The sequence below is a fragment of the Bison bison genome, unplaced genomic scaffold (genome assembly GCF_000754665.1).
Source record: "Bison bison bison isolate TAMUID 2011002044 unplaced genomic scaffold, Bison_UMD1.0 scf7180017864490, whole genome shotgun sequence".
Lineage (NCBI taxonomy): Eukaryota > Metazoa > Chordata > Mammalia > Artiodactyla > Bovidae > Bison > Bison bison.
The window spans coordinates 8,987,282-9,005,832 of record NW_011495049.1 but is presented as its reverse complement, the minus strand read 5'-3'; the positions used below and the strand labels follow the sequence as shown (position 1 = coordinate 9,005,832).

At 37.6% G+C, this 18,551-nt stretch overlaps 1 protein-coding gene across 5 annotated transcripts in view; it reads right to left on the bottom strand.

Moving 5' to 3' along the window:
* XRCC4 (X-ray repair complementing defective repair in Chinese hamster cells 4) overlaps positions 1 to 18,551 on the bottom strand; it is a 331,245-nt gene that overhangs the window by 295,257 nt on the left and 17,437 nt on the right. For 4 of the 5 annotated variants that reach the window (XM_010863382.1, XM_010863379.1, XM_010863381.1 and 1 more), the window contains exon 2: positions 4,506 to 4,654. In XM_010863382.1, coding sequence (XP_010861684.1) covers positions 4,506 to 4,644 — 139 coding nt within the window. In that variant the 5' untranslated portion in view covers positions 4,645 to 4,654. The remainder of the gene's footprint in view (positions 1 to 4,505; positions 4,655 to 18,551) is intronic. The other variant, XM_010863383.1, reaches the window with a different exon arrangement.

Genomic DNA, 18,551 nt, shown 5'->3' with positions numbered 1-18,551 from the left:
GCTTTTGAATATGCTCTCTAGGTTGGTCATAACTTTCCTTCCAAGGAGTAAGCGTCTTTTAATTTCATGGCTGCAGTCACCATCTGCAGTGATTTTGGAGCCCAAAAATAAAGTCTCTCACTGTTTCCACTGTTTCCCCATCTATTTGCCATGAAGTGATGGGACCAGATGCCATGATCTTTGTTTTCTGAATGTTGAGCTTTAAGCCAACTTCTTCACTCTCCACTTTCACTTTCATCAAGAGGCTTTTTTAGTTTCTCTTTACTTTCTGCCATAAGGGTGGTGTCATCTGCATATCTGAGGTTATTGATATTTCTTCCGGCAATCTGGATTCCAGCTTGTGCTTCTTCCAGTCCAGTGTTTCTCATGATGTACTCTGCATATCAGTTAAATAAGCAGGGTGACAATATACAGCCTTGACCTACTCCTTTTCCTATTTGGAACCAGTCTACTGTTCCATGTCCAATTCTAACTGTTGCTTCCTGACCTGCATACAGATTTCTCAAAAGGCAGATCAGGTGGTCTGGTATTCCCATCTCTTTCAGAATTTTCCAGTTTATTGTGATCCACACAGTCAAAGGCTTTGGCATAGTCAATAAAGCAGAAATACATGTTTTTCTGGAACTCTCTTGCTTTTTCCATGATCCAGCGGATGTTGGCAATTTGATCTCTGGTTCCTCTGCCTTTTCTAAAACCAGCGTGAACATCAGGAAGTTCATGGTTCACATATTCCTGATGCCTGGCTTGGAGAATTTTGAGCATTACTTTACTAGCGTGTGAGATGAGTGCAATTGTGCTGTAGTTTGAGCATTCTTTGGCATTGCCTGTCTTTGGGATTGGAATGAAAACTGACCTTTTCCAGTCCTGTGGCCACTGCTGAGTTTTCCAAAGTTGCAGGCGTATTGAGTGCAGCACTTTCGTGCACTGCTATTCTCATCTCTTTAAGAATTTCCCACAGTTTGTTGTGATCCACGTAGTCAAAGGCTTTGGTGTGGAAAATAAAGCAGAAGTACATGTTTTTCTGAAAATCTCTTGCTTTTCCAATGATCCAACCGATGTTGGCAATTTGATCTGTGGCTCCTCTGCCTTCTCAAAATTCAGCTTGATCATCTGGAAGTTCACGGTTCATGTAGTATTGAAGCCTGGCTTGAAGAATTTTGAGCATTACTTTGCTAGCGTGTGAGATGAGTGCAATTGAGAAGTAGTTTGAACATCCTTTGGCATTGTCTGTCTTTGGAATTGGAATGAAAACTGACCTTTTCCAGTCCTGTGGCCACTGCTGAGTTTTCCAAATTTGCTGGCATATTGAGTGCAGCACTTTCACAGCATCATCTTTTAGGATTTGAAATAACTCAACTGGTATTCCATCACTTTCACTAGTTTTGCTCATAGTAATGCTTCCTAAGGCCCACTTGACTTCACATTCTAGGATATCTGGCTCTAGGTGAGTTATCACACCATCGTGGCTATCTGGGTCATGAAGATCTTTTGTGTATAGTTCTTCTTAATATCTTCTGCTTCTGTTAGGTTCATACCATTTCTGTCCTTTACTGTGCCCATCTTTGCACAAAATGTTCCCTTGGTATATCTAATTTTCTTAAAGAGATCTCTAGTCTTTCCCATTCTGTTGTCTTCTTCTATTTCTTTGCACTGATCACTGAAGAAGTCTTTCTTATCTCTCCTTGCTATTCTTTGGAACTCTGCATTCAAATAGGTGTATCTTTCCTTTTCTCCTTTGGCTTTCACTTCTCTTCTTTTCACAGCTATTTGTAAGGCCTCCTCAGACAACCCTTTTGCCTTTTTGCATTTCTTCTTCTTGGGGATGGTCTTGATCACTGCCTCCTGTACAATGTCATGAACCTCCATCCATATTTCTTCAGGTTCTCTATCAGATCTAATCCCTTGAATCTATATGTCATTTCCACTGTACAGTCAAAAGGGATTTGATTTAGGTCATACCCGAATGGTCTAATGGTTTTCCCCACTTTCTTAAGTGGGGAAATTTAAGTCTAAATCTGGCAATAAGGAGTTCATGATCTGAGGCACAGTCAGCTCCCAGTCTTGTTTTTCCTGACTGTATAGAGCTTCTCCATCTTTGGCTGCAAAGAACATAAACAAGCTGATTTTGGTATTGACCGTCTGGTGATGTCCATGTGTAGAGTCTTCTCTTGTGTTGTTGGAAGAGGATGTTTGATATGACCAGTGTGTTCTCTTGGCAAAACTCTGTTAGCCTTTGTCCTGCTTCATTCTGTACTCCAAGGCCAACTTTGCCTGTTACTCCAGGTATCTCTTGACTTCCTACTTTTGCATGCCAGCCCCCTATAAAGAAAAGGATATCTTTTTCAGATGTTAGTTCTAGAAGGTCTTGTAGGTCTTCATAGAACTGTTCAACTTCAGCTTCTTCAGCTTTACTGGTTGAGAATAGACTTGGATTACTGTGTTACTGAATGGTTTGCCTTGGAAACAAACAGATCATTCTTTCATTTTTGAGATTGCACCCAAGTACTGCATTTCAGACTCTTTTATTGACTATGAGGGCTACTCCATTTCTTCTAAGGGATTCCGGCCCACAGTAGTAGGTATAATGGTCATCTGAGTTAAATTCACCCGGTTCAATTTTATTTCACTGATTCCTAAAATGTCAACGTTCACTCTTGCCATTTCCTGTTTGACCACTTGTAATTTACTTTCTTAGACCTAACATTCCAGGTTTCTATGCAATATTGTTCTTTACAGCATCGTACTTTACTTCCATCACCAGTCACATCCACGACTGGGTGTTGTTTTTGCTTTGGCTCCATCCCTTCATTATTTCTGGAGTTTTTTCTCCATTCTTCTCCAGTAGCATATTGGGCACCTATCGACCTGGGGAGTTCATCTTTTGGTGTCATATCTTTTTGCTTTTGTTCATGGGATTCTCAAAGCAAGAAAGCTGAAGTGGTTTGCCATTCCCTTTTCCAGAGCACCACGTTTTGTCAGAACTCTCCACCATGCCCTGTCCGTCTTGGATGTTCCTAAATGGCATGGCTCATAGTTTCAATGAGTTAGACAAGGCTGTGGTTTATGTGATCAGTTTGATCAGTTTTCTGTGGTTGTGGCTTCCATTCTGTCTGCCCTTCCTCTGAGAGATAAGGATAAGAGGCTTATGGAATCTTCCCGATGGGAGAGACTGACTGTGGGGAAAACTGGGTCTTGCTTTAATGGGTGAGGCCAAGATCAGTAAATATTTAATCCAGTTATTACCAAAGACAAAAAAATCAAAAGTCTATTTCATAAAATAATAGCCAAAAACCCACATAGGGGTTTGAAACATGGTTTACAAAATTTTACACTATTATTAACAGTTCTGTTTCATTTTGTTACAAATGTAGTATATGTTCACTGGAAATAATTCAAACAATAATATGAAATAAAAAGAAAACAACCACCACTTCACTTTCCTAAGCTTTGGCCTAGCCAATTCACCTTCCTGTTCCTTTCAGTATTTCCTTGGCGTGCTAAGAAATGATACATATAAAAAATACTATTTTATATGTTTTATATAGAGAAATAATTTTTTTAATTTTATTTTATTTTTAAACTTTACATAATTGTATTAGTTTTGCCAAATATCAAAATGAATCCGCCACAGGTATACATGTGTTCCCCATCCTGAACCCTCCTCCCTCCTCCCTCCCCATACCATCCCTCTGGGTTGTCCCAGTGCTCTAGCCCCAAGCATCCAGTATCGTGCATCAAACCTGGACTGGCATCTCGTTTCATACATGATATTTTACATGTTTCAATGCCATTCTCCCAAATCTTCCCACCCTCTCCCTCTCCCATAGAGTCCATAAGACTGTTCTATACATCAGTGTCTCTTTTGCTGTCTCGTACACCGGGTTATTGTTACCATCTTTCTAAATTCCATATATATGCGTTAGTATACTGTATTGGTGTTTTTCCTTCTGGCTTACTTCACTCTGTATAATAGGCTCCAGTTTCATCCACCTCATTAGAACTGATTCAAATGTATTCTTTTTAATGGCTGAGTAATACTCCATTGTGTATATGTACCATAGCTTTCTTATCCATTCATCTGCTGATGGACGTCTAGGTTGCTTCCATGTCCTGGCTATTATAAACAGTGCTGTGATGAACATTGGGGTACACGTGTCTCTTTCCCTTCTGGTTTCCTCAGTGTGTATGCCCAGCAGTGGGATTGCTGGATCATAAGGCAGTTCTATTTCCAGTTTTTTAAGGAATCTCCACACTGTTCTCCAGAAATAATTTTTAAAACTCTGATCAAGTACTATGACTCAAAAGGGTATTTTTCCTCATTTCTATTAATGTCATTTATAGAAAACAGCATTAATATTACAAATCTACATGTAAATTTGACAGCAATAACAAGTAAATGTTAATTTTAACCAATATCAATTAAATATTTAATTTGAAGTATCACTAAGGACTGAAATATAGCATATTACATTAATTTTTCTTTAAAAATTCACTTTTAATATTACCTGTCCCAGTCCATGCTGACTGCCCATCAGTAAGTGTAATAACAAAACCAGATCCTAGTGTTTTCTCCCAAGCAACTTGTAGAAAATGAATTATATCAGGTTCGGAAGCAAGACAGACTCTGCTTACTTTTCTTTCCATTTCTGATCACCTGTCATAAAAGAAAAAAATAAATATTTTTACGTGAAACTGTGACTATCAAATAGTGACTTTTCTGTATTGGTCTCTTGAGTTATACAAAGCACTAAGGAAATAAGTTAAACAAAAAGTTGTTTAATAGCCAACCATAAACTCAGTAAATCACAGTTCTATTCAGTATTGATTCACAATTTTAACCAATAAGAAAAGCAGAGACTCATAAATGACAAATGATTTGCCCAAGTTGTATAGCTGAATAAAAGTTACTATCTTCAACATTTTAAAAACTTAATATCTAAGTATTTATATCAAGGCAGAAGTACATATCTAAAATCCAACTTAGAAGCTTTTCAACTGAACAAATCCATATAAGCAGTACCTAGATCAAGAAGCAGCACACGACGACCCCAGAACTCATTCTTACAACACCCTCCTTCCAGTCACTACATCCCCCAAAACCACTTTCTTAACTGAGATTTGTGTTTTATTTTTGCACTTTCACATAAATGTAATACAGCATTTTATTTGTGTCTGGCTTCTTTTGTTCAGCATTATGTTTAAGAAATCCATCCATATGGTTTCTTAGAGTTGTAGATCATGCACACAATTGTACAATATTCAATAATATTGTACAATTATTTATCCACTTATCCACTAGTGACAGGCATTTGAGTACATTCCAGGTTTTGACTATCACAAATAGTGCTGCCATAGACATGCTAGCAAATATCTAAGTTTTTCTGTTGGGTATATACCTATGAGTATATGCGTGTAATTTGTAGATCAGAGGATAAGCATATGCTCAGTTTTAGTACCACACAGCCAAAAATTGTCTAAAAGGTTTGAAACAATTTACACACTTGGTATATGAGAGTTCTGATCACTCCATATTCTTAGAAACATTTCCCATCTTTATAATTTTAGCCATTTTGGTGGGTATGTAATACTACATTATGGTTATTCACATTTCCCTAATTACTAAAGATGGTGAACTCTTTCATATCTTGATTGCACTTTGAACATCCTGCTTTGGGGAATATCTGTTAAATCTTGCCAATGCTTTTATTAAGTTGTATTCTTCATATTGACGTTCTTACTGAAATCCTCTGCCACCCTCTTCTTTTGCCTTCAGTCTTTCCCAGCATCAGTGTCTTTTCCAATGAGTCAGTTCTTTACATCAGGTGGTCAAAGTATTGGAGCTTCAGTTTCAGCATCAGTCCTTACAATGAATATTCAGGTTTGATTTCCTTTACAATTGACTGGTTTGATCTCCTTGCAGTCCAAGGGACTCTCAAGAGTCTTCTCCAGCACCACAGTTCGAAAGCATCAATTCTTTGGCACTCAGCCTTCTGTGTGGTCCAACTCTTACATTATATATGACTACTAGAAAGACCATAGCTTTGACTATATGGGCCATATGGATGTTATTCTATGTTTATCTAAAAGTTTTATAACTGTATGTATCATATTTAGATCCACAATTCATCTGGAACTGAATTTTGTACTTCAATTGTCAAGAAGAGATCAAACTAGATTTTTTCCATGTGGATATATAATTGACCCAGTACTATGTATTAAAGACTGTCCTTTCTTATTGCAATGCTAGGTTACCTTACTCATAAATCATGTGACTGAATACGTGTACAAGGTTCAATTTTTGTTTTGTTTGTTCTTTGCAGGTGTGCAATTTCATATTATATACTTGGCTTGTCAAGGTTCACTGAATAGTGATTCTGTTACTATGATCCAACACATTTATAATCTCTCTGTGGCTTTGCCATTTATAAGTTTGATAAACCTCTAAGTATTAAAATCACTTATGTAAAATGTTGAGCAGAACAAGCTGAAGCATTGGACTTCTGTGGCTTGCCATTAGAAACAAACTTCTCAGACATCAATTGCTATTATTAGGTGGGTGTATTGCTCGTACCTCCATTTAAGTCATAAGAGTACCAACAGAGTCCTTTGCAAAACCTTAAGCTATAGAAGGGCTTTCCTGGTAGCTCAGCTGGTAAAGAATCCACCTGCAATGCAGGAGACCCTGGTTCAATTCCTACATTGGAGAGATCCCCTGGAGAAGAGATAGGCTACTCACTCCAGTATTCTTGGGCTTCCCTAGTGGCTCAGGTAGTAAAGAATTTGCCTGCAATGTGGGAGACCTGGATTCAGTTCCTAGATTGGGAAGATCGCCTGGAGGAGGACATGGCAATCCACTCTAGTTTTCCTGCCTGGAGAATGCCCACGAACAGAGGCACTGAACAGGCTCCCCACGTGTCCATGGGGTCACAAAAGAGTCGGACATGACTGCGCAACGAAGCACAGCACAGCACAACAAGCTACAGAAGCTAACAAACAAAACTAAAGAAATACCATAAAAATTACAAATATGCCAAGAAAAACATAAAAAGTCAAAACTAGGAACAATGCACACACTTCAAAGATGAAAAACTAGAGAGAATTATTCTTTAATCCATAGCATGAATCTCTTACCAGATGATCCTAAAAAAGGTAAAAGAATACTCCAATCTTTTATTTGGGGGAAGAGTATAAAATTGCCTCAAATTATTATGACCAATTTAAATAATATGATATTCCAAAGGTAATATTAATTGCTATTTCATTAATAACTGATAAGTTTTCATCAAAGCTAAACTGTTAAGCTATTTTAATCTGCTTTCTCAATTTAAAACTATTATGTTCTCATAAATAAAGCATCATATTTTTCTCAACAAGTGAATATGAAAATAAAAACAACTCATTCTGTCAACTCTTCACAAAACTAAGCTGATTTCTCTATCTGCTGTGGGGTTGAGAGGCATGCTTAATTATAGAATGCTAGAGCTGTACTATCTTACATAAAAAGTACAAGGAAGCAGAGAAATGGCCAGAATGAAAGAAAAAAATATCTAAAATTAAAAGTGTAATATACCTCTAAATTGATGAATTAGCAATAATATCTAACCTAAAGTTTACTCAGAAAATTATTCTTCTTCCCAGTGAAAAAAGTTATAAGATAACCATACTTGCAGTCACATCAATTAAGCATGCTAACATATTTTAAATATGCAAATCTGTAGGTTTGACTACAATATAATCACTGAAAAAAGTATAATTATGTTTAAATATTTCATTTAGTCAATAATTTTTCCTACATTGAGATCTTCTTTGCCTAGAGGTACTTAATTCTGAAATGCTTCATCCACTTGTAAATATTTTCTTTTAAATCAATAAGTCAATACACTAAACATGCAGTAAATTACCCCACATGCTCTGTAATTCCCAAATTTGAAAATGACTGGCAAATGTGTTCCTGCTTTTCTATGCCAATCATTGAAAAAGACATACTCAGAGGCTTACATAATTCTAATGGACCCAAATCCCACAATTCTGGGAGGGGAGGGCAGAAGGTAATACAAACTACTGATATAGGCTTTTTTTTTTTCCTCTACAGAATGTACATACACACACAAAGATACACACACATTTATATAGACCATTTGTTCTTAAAATGTGCCTGAAGAACCCTGGCTATTGTTACCATTAGTGTAACTCAGAAATACCCTAAAACAGCAATTGGTATCACTGCTGTTTCTTAGCTTGTTTGAAACAAGTAACACATATCTAATTATAGAAAATAATAATTTAAAATTCAATATTTCAGATGCCTATCAGTAAATCCTGCTTTCCACAATAACATAAAAGGCTTTATTCTCAATAATGCTAAAAAGACATTCAGGGGTCATGTATTAGTTTTGAGATCTTTGAATTATTTATGTTTGAGTATTTTCCAATTTTCTGATTAACTCTAGATACTTACCACAGAAAATAAACCGAATGATCAAACTAAATAAACTAAATGAAAGCAAAATAAATGATTTTATTTTAAAGATTCTGTTATTCTAGTAAACTCATATTTGAAATTTTGGATGTTACCACACTAAGGACTTGATATATTAAAAGTCTAAATTTGACAACTCAGTATCCTTTAAGTATTTTATGGCTCAATAGCCTTATAAATGTTTTCCTTATATCAACTGAGTCTTAATTTCCTTATAATATACTATTTGAACCAATTCTGAAAGCTCTTCATTCACTTACTTACTGAGGTCACCATCTCATTAAATACCAAATACAAAATTTCTAAGACTCAACCACAGAAACAGAAAAAGAGACGACTTGGAATGTCTTTTAAGATTCAGTAAGAGCGAATCAAGGATCTCTTTGCTTTCACCAGCACTTAAAGGAAATAGCCGTGGGGTTTTTTGCCCCAAGACTAATACTTGAAGAAAGGGGGTGGAATCCTCTTCGGAAGGACTGATTGATCAGGGCCATAAGAAAGCCTGTGTTTTGTTTTCTAAGGGCACTAAAGGTCAGACTAATATCAGCACCTCTCCCAGCTAGAGCCAAGGATCTAAGACAAGCTTGCAGGTGGAAACAGTTGGGTTCCACCCCAATTTGTACATCAGTAGCTTTATTGAGAGCTCAGAACAGTTGAGAATTGAGAAGCTTATCTTTAGTACTTTGTATCTTTGATACTTGGCTTCTCTCTTAGAAGAGAAATAAGTTGTTGGCTGGTATGCAATTGATGTGATCTAGACTCTGAACAAACACCATTCACAGTTGCTTCTGAATAAACAAGACGCTTTTTAAATTAGTTTACAAAGAATTTTGTATGCCCTTTTGGATGCTGATAAGAAGCCATGCAGAAGCCAAGTCTCTTAGGTCAGCTCAAGTTAGTGACTACACTGTATCATTGATAACACCATTTTGAACTTGGGCTTCTTTCATTTTCCTTTATAGCAAGTTATGGCTTCCTTTCAGGCTGCTTGGGCTGCAGGTGTTCAAACTTCTGCAGCTACGCCAAGGAGTTGTACTTACAGATCAGAAAAGGCTAAATGCATGTTTCTAATGAAGCAATTAACTTAAGTGCCCCCTTGTTGAGAAAAGTAGGCTGATACCTAAGTGAGTTCAGAATAAAGATTAGCACATAGCACATGCTGTTAATACTCTGTAATTAGATGCTTGATCACACTGTTTCGTTTGACCTTCCTTTAAAAAAAAAAAAAGAGGAAAAGAAAAATATATACCAAAAGTGTGGCGATAAATTTTTTAAAGTTCTATCATACTACAAACATTCAAGGACAGGACTCTATATAATTGCTAGATAAAAAGGAAAGAAAGATTTATGTAATAGTCATTGGGCTATTTCAAAAACAAACATCACATAATAATTTAAGAAGAGGACTATTTTCTTATTTGTTTAGTACTTTTTTAAAAGCACTGATTATCCATGTTTATCTTATCAGAATTCCCACACTGAGTATTTTTAATTAGTTTATTTCTACCATTTTCATTATTAATAACATATCACCTTGCTGCTTGTTGCTATCTTCTTGACCAAAGGGTAAATTAAGATCTTTTTGAAAAATGACCAAGAAATCAATTTACATATAAAATGCCAAAGCAATTAAAACAAAATTAACCTTCCATAGAAGAAATGCTTTCCTGAAATAACATTTTCAAGTTAAAATTTTATAAACTTTAAGGGTAAAGAATTTACAGGGTTATTAAATAACTTTCTAATCATATCGGGATTTTCTCCACTCAGTTAATTTTGAAATCAAGGAAGGTGACCATCTGTCCAAGATTCCCTGAGATTTTCCCAGTTTTAACACTGAAAGTCCAACGTCCTAGAAAATCTCTCAACAATCCCAGGCAAACTAAGATGGCTGATTACCCGAAATAAGAGTAAAATTTAATTAATACTGTTAGTATAATCTTGATCAAAAATTTGTAATATACAGCTTACTTACAAGGAAGACATTAAATAAACAATCTGATGCTTTAGGAATACAGCACTAAAACTATAAAATAAGTCTAAAATCTAAGGCATCTTTGCCATGAATATAGACTTTTCTCAATTATCCCTTATGAGCCTGGAATGCCAGCTGCTAGCATTCCAGATTATCATATTACTGCTCATTTCCTCTGCTTATCTTTTGCAAACACCATTAATAATCATTAGTTTCAGTGATTTCTTCAAATTCTACTTCCTCTGCTTTCCTTTCTCTTATCCAGTGGAGTACTAAAAAACAATAAAATGGCCTAAATAAATTCTCCACATATAATCTAAGGCCTAGATCCAAAATGCCCATAAAATTGGACTCAAAGTACCAAGACTATGACTTTTTTTATATTCATCAATGGATACTCTTGATTACCAGTAACCTTGGTGGAAAGAACAAGAGCATACTTAACACTGCGGAAACTTTCTAAATGTTCACAAGAATACTTCAGTTCTAATGGCAGAGTTCATATGAGAATGACACAACAGAAATGAAGAGATAAGACAGTTTGTGAAATATAATATTATCTTAAGCAACAGTGAAAGTGAAGTCACTCAGTTGTGTCCGACTCTTTGAGACCCCGTGGACTGTAGCCCACCAGGCTCCTCCATCCATGGGACTCTCCAGGCAAGAATACTGGAGTGGGTTGCCGTTTCCTTCTCCAACAGTTCTTTCTCACTAAAAATTTAGCAATTATGACCTCTTAGAGCTCAAAATTTTGACACCTTGATCATATTTAAATTCTAGAAAGAGTGAAGAGACTCCTATTTGCAATACCATCCATTAAGGATGAGAGTGAAAAAGTTGGCTTAAAGCTCAACATTCAGAAAACTAAGATCATGGCATCTGGTCCCACTACTTCATGGCAAATAGATAGGGAAACAGTGGCTGACTTTATCTTTGGGGGCTCCAAAATCACTGCAGATGGTGACTGCAGCCATGAAATTAAAAGACGCTTACTCCTTGGAAGGAAAGTTATGATCAATCTAGACAGCATATTAAAAAGCAGAGACATTACTTTGCCTACAAAGGTCCGTCTAGTCAAGGCTATGGTTTTTCCAGTGGTCATGTATGGATGTGAGAGTTGGACTATAAAAAAAGCTGAGAACCGAAGAATTGATGCTTTTGAACTGTGGTGTTGGAGAAGACTCTTGAGAGTCGCTTGGACTGCAAAGAGATCCAATGAAGCTGAAGCTCCAATACTTTGGCCACCTGATGTGAAGAGCTGACTCATTTGAAAAGACCCCGATGCTGGGAAAGATTGAGGGCAGGAAGAGAAGGGGCTGACAGAGGATGAGATGGTTGGATGGAATCACCAACTCAATGGACATGGGTTTGGGTAGACTCTGGCAGTTGGTGATGGATAGGGAGGCCTGGCATGCTGCGGTTCACGGGGTCGCAAAGAGTCAGACATGACTGAGAGACTGAACTGAACTGAACTGAACTCTGCATAGAAGTTAAATAAGTAGGGTGATAATATACAGCCTTGACGTACTCCTTTCCCAATTTGAAACCAGTCTGCTGTTTCATTTTAGGTTCTCACTGTTGCTTCTTGACCTGCATACAGATTTCTCAGGAGACAGGTAAGGTGGTCTGCTATTCCTATGTCTTTAAGAATTTTCCACAATCTGTTGTGATCCACACAGTCAAAGGTTTTGGCGTAGTCAATAAAGCAGAAGTACATATTTTTCTGGAAATCTCTTGCTTTTTCGATGATCCAACGGATGTTGGCAATTTGATGTCTGGTTCCTCTGCCTTTTCTAAATCGAGCTTGAACACGATGTCTGGTTCCTCTGCCTTTTCTAAATATAGCTTGAACATCTGGAAGTTCATGGTTCATGTGAACTTTTTGAAGCTTGGCTTGGAGAATTTTGAGCATTACTTTGCTAGCATGTAAGATGAGTGCAATTGAGAAGTAGTTTGAACATTTTTTAGTACTGCCTTTCTTTGGAATTGGAATGAAAACTGACTTTTTCCAGTCCTGTGGCCACTGCTGAGTTTTCCAATTTTGCTGGCATATTGACTGCAGCACTTTCACAGCATCGTCTTTTAGGATTTGAAATCGCTCATCTGGAATTCCAACACCTCCACTAGCTTTGTTTGTAGTAATATTTCCTAAGACCCACTTGACTTCACATTCTAGAATGTCTGGCTCTAGGTTGAGTGATCACCCCATCGCGGCTATCTGGGTCATGAAGATCTTTTGTGTTTAGTTCTTCTGTGTATTCTTGGCACCTCTTCTTAATATCTTCTGCTTCTGTTAGGTACATACCATTTCTGTCCTTCATTGTGCCCACCTTTATATGAAATGTTTCCTTGCTTGCTATCTCTAATTCTCTTAAAGAGATCTCTAGTCTTTCCCATTCTATTGTTTTCTTCTATTTGTTTGCATTGGTCACTGAGGAAGGCTTTCTTATCTCTCCTTGCTATTCTTTGGAATTCTGCATTCAATGGGTATATCTTAGGGGAAACTGATATCAGATGGGCTCCTCAAGGAAAGTAGCAGAAGAGCAGGCCCCCTCACCATCCTTTTAATAAGAACAGTCACTACCTGGGGCTTGGGGCAAGTATGTAAGAAGGTCAGTCAAGTGAAGCAGGCCCTGGTTGAGCAGGGGATGTACAAAGCAAGAGAAAAGCCATTTTGGGTGGTCTGATCACACAACAGTCTTTTCTACTTGAAAACTGTGCTGCTGAAAACTGAAATGTAACTAAAAGCACTTGTATGGAAACAAAACAAGACTTTTTCCCCACTTACAAATCCACCATTTACTTAAAACTATACTCATTTATTGGCCTATTTTCTAATGGCAAACAAGAGGATGAATGATAAGACTGGGGTACAATGAGAGTTAACTTGCCCCCAAAAAATCCCTATGACATATCAACTGGTGCTACTACCTAACTCAGCCATACAAAACTATTTAGGAACTGCATGAAATTGCCAATATTTAACAATTTTTAAGCTATAAAGATGAAAATATCACATGCTTCAAATAATACTAAGTTATAAATATAAACAGGACATCATGACTTAATTGGATAATTACATACATATCTTCCTTGTCATAACTGCTGAGTCTAAGACATTTTCAACCACATCCCTGAACATATTTTGGATAATTCTAGTGGAAAGAGATTTGAAGATAAAAGAAAAGATTCAATTCTGGGTCCCCCTAGGCGATGCATTTTCAAATTGAATGGATATTTGTATTCCTAAATTTTAAACCAAGACTCAAACATTTTACTAAGAGTGTGAGTCTTAATGTCTGCAAGGGCTCTGCAGGTCAGGTGTAAGCCCATGCACGTTCACTGCATGAAGAGTGGGGATGATGGCAAATGGGAAACTACAAGTGACCCCATAAAGATGCAGCCCTGAAATTAAAAAACGCTTGCTTCTTGGAAGAAAGTGATGACAAATCTAGACAGCATATTAAAAAGTATACATCACTCTGTCAACGAAGGTCCAAATAATCAAAGCTATGGTTTTCCTAGTAATCATGGATGTGGTGTTTATAGTAATAAGCTGACTTAGGGTGGGTCACTAGCCTCAGGATACAGCTGGTCACCAGGAAGGCCAAAAGATTAAAGGGTTGGCACTTTCAACCTCAATCCCAACTCACCTCCAAAGAGGAGTGTGGAGCTGGAGATTGAGCTCTATAAAACCTTTGGAACAAAGAAATGGGGCGGGGGGAATGCCACTGGGCTAGTGAACAACTCAAAATACTGGGGAGCAGCTCACCCACTCAGTGATCAGAAGACCTGCACTCTAACCTTCCAAATCTTGCCCTATGCATTTCTTCCGTTTGGTCATTCCTCAGCTGTATCCTTTTTACTGAAGCAGTAAATAAAAACAAAGTATTTTCCTGAGTTCTGTAAGCCATTCTAACAAATTATCAATCCTGAGAAGATAATCAATTTATCTTCAGATAAATCTTCATAAATCTAAATAAATCTAAATAAATAAATAAATAATAATAAATAAATAATAAATAAATAAATAAAAATAAATAAATAAATAAATAAATAAATCTAACAAATTATCAATCCTGAGAAGATAATCAATTTATCTTCAGATAAATCTTCATAAATCTAAATAAATCTAAATAAATCTTCAGAAACTCCAATTTATTGCACATCAGAAGTATGGGTGACTCAGAACTTGCGACTGGCATCTGAAGTGAGGGCAGTCTTGTGGGACTGAAGCCTTTAACCTATGGAAACTGACACTAACTCCAGGTAGACAGTGTCAGAACTGGATATCCAGCTAGTGCTGGAGAATTGAGGAACTGATAAATGGTGGTGGAAAACACACCAATGTTCCAAACAAAACAGCCTTAGTCCAGCTTTATTTAAGGCTATTGGTGTATAACCTCTACTAATTCAGAAACTAATTCTTTTATCCCCACACTCTTGGAATAGGGAATCTTTACCTGAGAAATCTGATCTTTCCTAATGTCACTGGATAAAAAGGTCCAAGTTGGCCTCTCACAAATACAGTGACTTTTGAAACATGGCAAGTCAAACATAAGCATTTATTTAGATCCTGCCTGACAACAGGTAGCATGATAGGTGTTGGGAATAGATCTGTGAATAAAATAGACATATCCTCTGACCTCAGAACATTTACAATCTCATGAAGAGAGAATCAAATAAACACATGTTATAAAACATTGTGGTAAGAGCCATAAAGAGGTAGAAGAGTTAACTAGGGAACCCTGATTAGACACACCCAGACTGATAGTCATAGGAAGCTTTCTGGAGGAAATGAGGTCTAAGACTTAAAGGTAAGAAGGAATTCTGTATCCACCCTTGCAACTGCGCTTTTGCTTAGCTATTTACTCTCCTAAAATAAACACCTCGAATCTATACCTATGAATATCTATCAGTTGTTTCAAGGTCTAGGAGCACTGAAAGCAGTTATGATCAGCCTCCAAGGATCTCACTGTCAATCATCTCATTCCCCAACTGGAGGAAAAAGAAGACATAATATGGGGAGGATATCAGGATCATCATATTCAGAGAGATTCTGCCAGCTCTTCCTCCTGAGTGAAGAGGCTCAGAGCTGAATTATGCCCACTGAATCGCTCAACAGTGCGTTTAGAGTATACATCTATTGACTTTTTGAAATGGAACTTTGGCAGCCTCAGAATTCTAGTACCACTCTGTTGACTTCCTATGTTTGGACCTCTACATTTGAATAAAGTAAGCAATGAAGTTAACCTAGATTAGAGTCATTTGTTCTTAAGGTATAAGGATTTTGGAGTCTGTGCTTCTACACTGTGTAATGGCAGTATCTGGAAGCCAATACGTGTAGCTGGCAGCAAAAAAATAAGGTTGCACAGCTAAAAATTGGGCCTCCCTGGTGGCTCAGATGGTAAAGAACCTACCTGCAAGGCAGGAGACCTGGGTTCTATCCCTGGGTTGGGAAGATCCCCTGACGGAGGGCATGGCAACCCACTCCAGTATTCTTGCTTGGAGAATTCCAATGGATAGAGGAGCACTGCAGGCTACAGTCATGGGGTTGCAAAGAGTTGGATGCAATTGAATTTCTAAACACAGTACAGCTAAGAAATTAACCATATTAATCAGAATATTAATCAGAAAAATATTCAATCCATTGTCATCTTCTGATGGCAACAGAACATCAATTTTGAAGTTAAATCCTTAAAAAGATTCTGACACAGAAATGAATCAGAGATGTTCATGCCTATAAAATACAATGGAAGTCATCAACAATATTCAAACTACATACAGAATTATCAGTGATGATTTTTCTCATTAGGAAGAAGTCAAAAATATCACATTGCTTAGGGAAAAAAATAAATATTTATTTTTTTAAAACAAATACTTTCCCCAAAGATTCAACAGAATGCTGCTGCTGCTAAGTTGCTTCAGTCGTGTCCAACTCTGTGCAACCCCATAGACGGCAGCCCACCAGGCTCCTCCATCCCTGGGATTCTCCAGGCAAGAACACTGGAGTGGGTTGCCATTTCCTTCTCCAAATCAACAGAATACTTAGCAACAAATGAAGCTACTTTGTGGAACAGAAATAAGTTTAATTTTGTAATGAAGAATCTAAAAAGCTAACCTGAAAAGTCATTCAAAGTGAAGTTAGTTTCAAACCCAGTGTGTGTGCATATGTTAAGTCACTTCAGTCGTGTCCAGCTTCTCTGTCCATGGGATTCAGCAGGCAAGGATGCTGGAGCGGGTTGCCATGCCCTCCTCCAGGGGATCGTCCAGGTCCAGGGATCGCACCTATGTCTCTTGCAGCTCCTGCACTGGCAGGCAGGGCTTTTTACCACTAGTGTCAAGTGGGAAGCTTTCAGAGGCAGTACACAGAACAAAACCAAACTTTCCATTAGGTTGAAATAATGAACTGACATTTATTTGAAGGAAACTAATTACAAAAAGTTCACTCTGCTAAGTCGCTTCACTCGTGTCCGACTTTGTGTGACCGCACAGATAGCAGCCCACCAGGCTTCTCCATCCCTGGGAATCTCCAGGCAAGAATACTGGAGTGGGTTGCCATTTCCTTCTCCAATACATCAAAGTGAAAAGTGAAAGTGAAGTCGCTCAGTCTTGTCTGACTCTTAGCGACCCATGGAGTGCAGCCCACCAGGCTGCTCCATCCACGGGACTCTCCAGGCAAGAATACTGGAGTGGGTTGCCACTTCCTTCTCCAAAGTCCACTCTATTACCATTCAAACATTCATTGAGGAAGCACTATGTACAAACTATGCTCAATAAGAAATACAGTAGATTAAAAAAAAAAAAGAAGAAGAAATGTTGTCTTCCCTTAGAAGATTTTAATCCAGTTACAAACACATGACAAAATAGAGTTGTACAAAATTATAACTAAAATACAAGATGGTATATAATTTTGCTAGATGTGAGCTCAAGAACTAATTAAAGAGTAAGGAAGAGATATATTAATACATGGTAGATAATATATGAAGTTTCTACATTTTCTGATGTTTAAAAATAATTACAGGCCCAAAATAAAAACAAGAGATATTAAGAATATGTTCACATGAGGAATCCTGTGTTCATAAAATGAAATAACAAAAGAAACTGGTAGATTCACTAAAAACAATCATAATGTAACCCCAATACCTTGAAAATTAGCTTTAATTAATAAGTGAAATGCATATTAGTAAAGTCAATTCTGCCTGCATGAATACTCCTCTTTGGCCAAGGTACAACAATGTCCAACAAATTAAAGAAACACAGATATCCAAAAAGATACCCACTAATGTAAATGTTTTTCATTATTAAAAGGGATTTAACTCTAAACTCACGCTAGTAAACTAATGCTCAAAATTCTCCAAGCCAGGCTTCAGCAATATGTGAATCATGAACTTCCTGATGTTCAAGCTGGTTTTGGAAAAGGAAGAGGAACCAGAGATCAAATTGCCAAGTGGAGAGTGAAAAAGTTGGCTTAAAGCTCAACATTCAGAAAACGAAGATCATGGCATCTGGTCCCATCACTTCATGGGAAATAGATGGGGAAACAGTGGAAACAGTGTCAGACTTTATTTTTCTCGGCTCCAAAATCAATGCAGATGGTGACTGCAGCCATGGAATTAAAAGACGCTTACTCCTTGCAAGGAAAGTTATGACCAACCTAGACAGCATATTCAAAAGCAGAGACATTACTTTGCCAACAAAGGTCCGTCTAGTCAAGGCTATGGTTTTTCCTGTGGTCATGTATGGATGTGAGAGTTGGACTGTGAAGAAGGCTGAGCGCCAAAGAATTAATGCTTTGGAACTGTGGTGTTGGAGAAGACTCTTGAGAGTCCCTTGGACTGCAAGGAGATCCAACCAGTCCATTCTGAAGATCAGCCCTGGGATTTCTTTGGAAGGAATGATGCTAAAGCTGAAACTCCAATATTTTGGCCACCTCATGTGAAGAGTTGACTCATTGGAAAAGACTCTGATGCTGGGAGGGATTGGGGGCAGGAGAAGAAGGGGACGACAGAGGATGAGATGGCTGGATGGCATCTCTGACTCGATGGACCTGAGTCTGAGTGAACTCCGGGAGTTGGTGATGGACAGGGAGGCCTG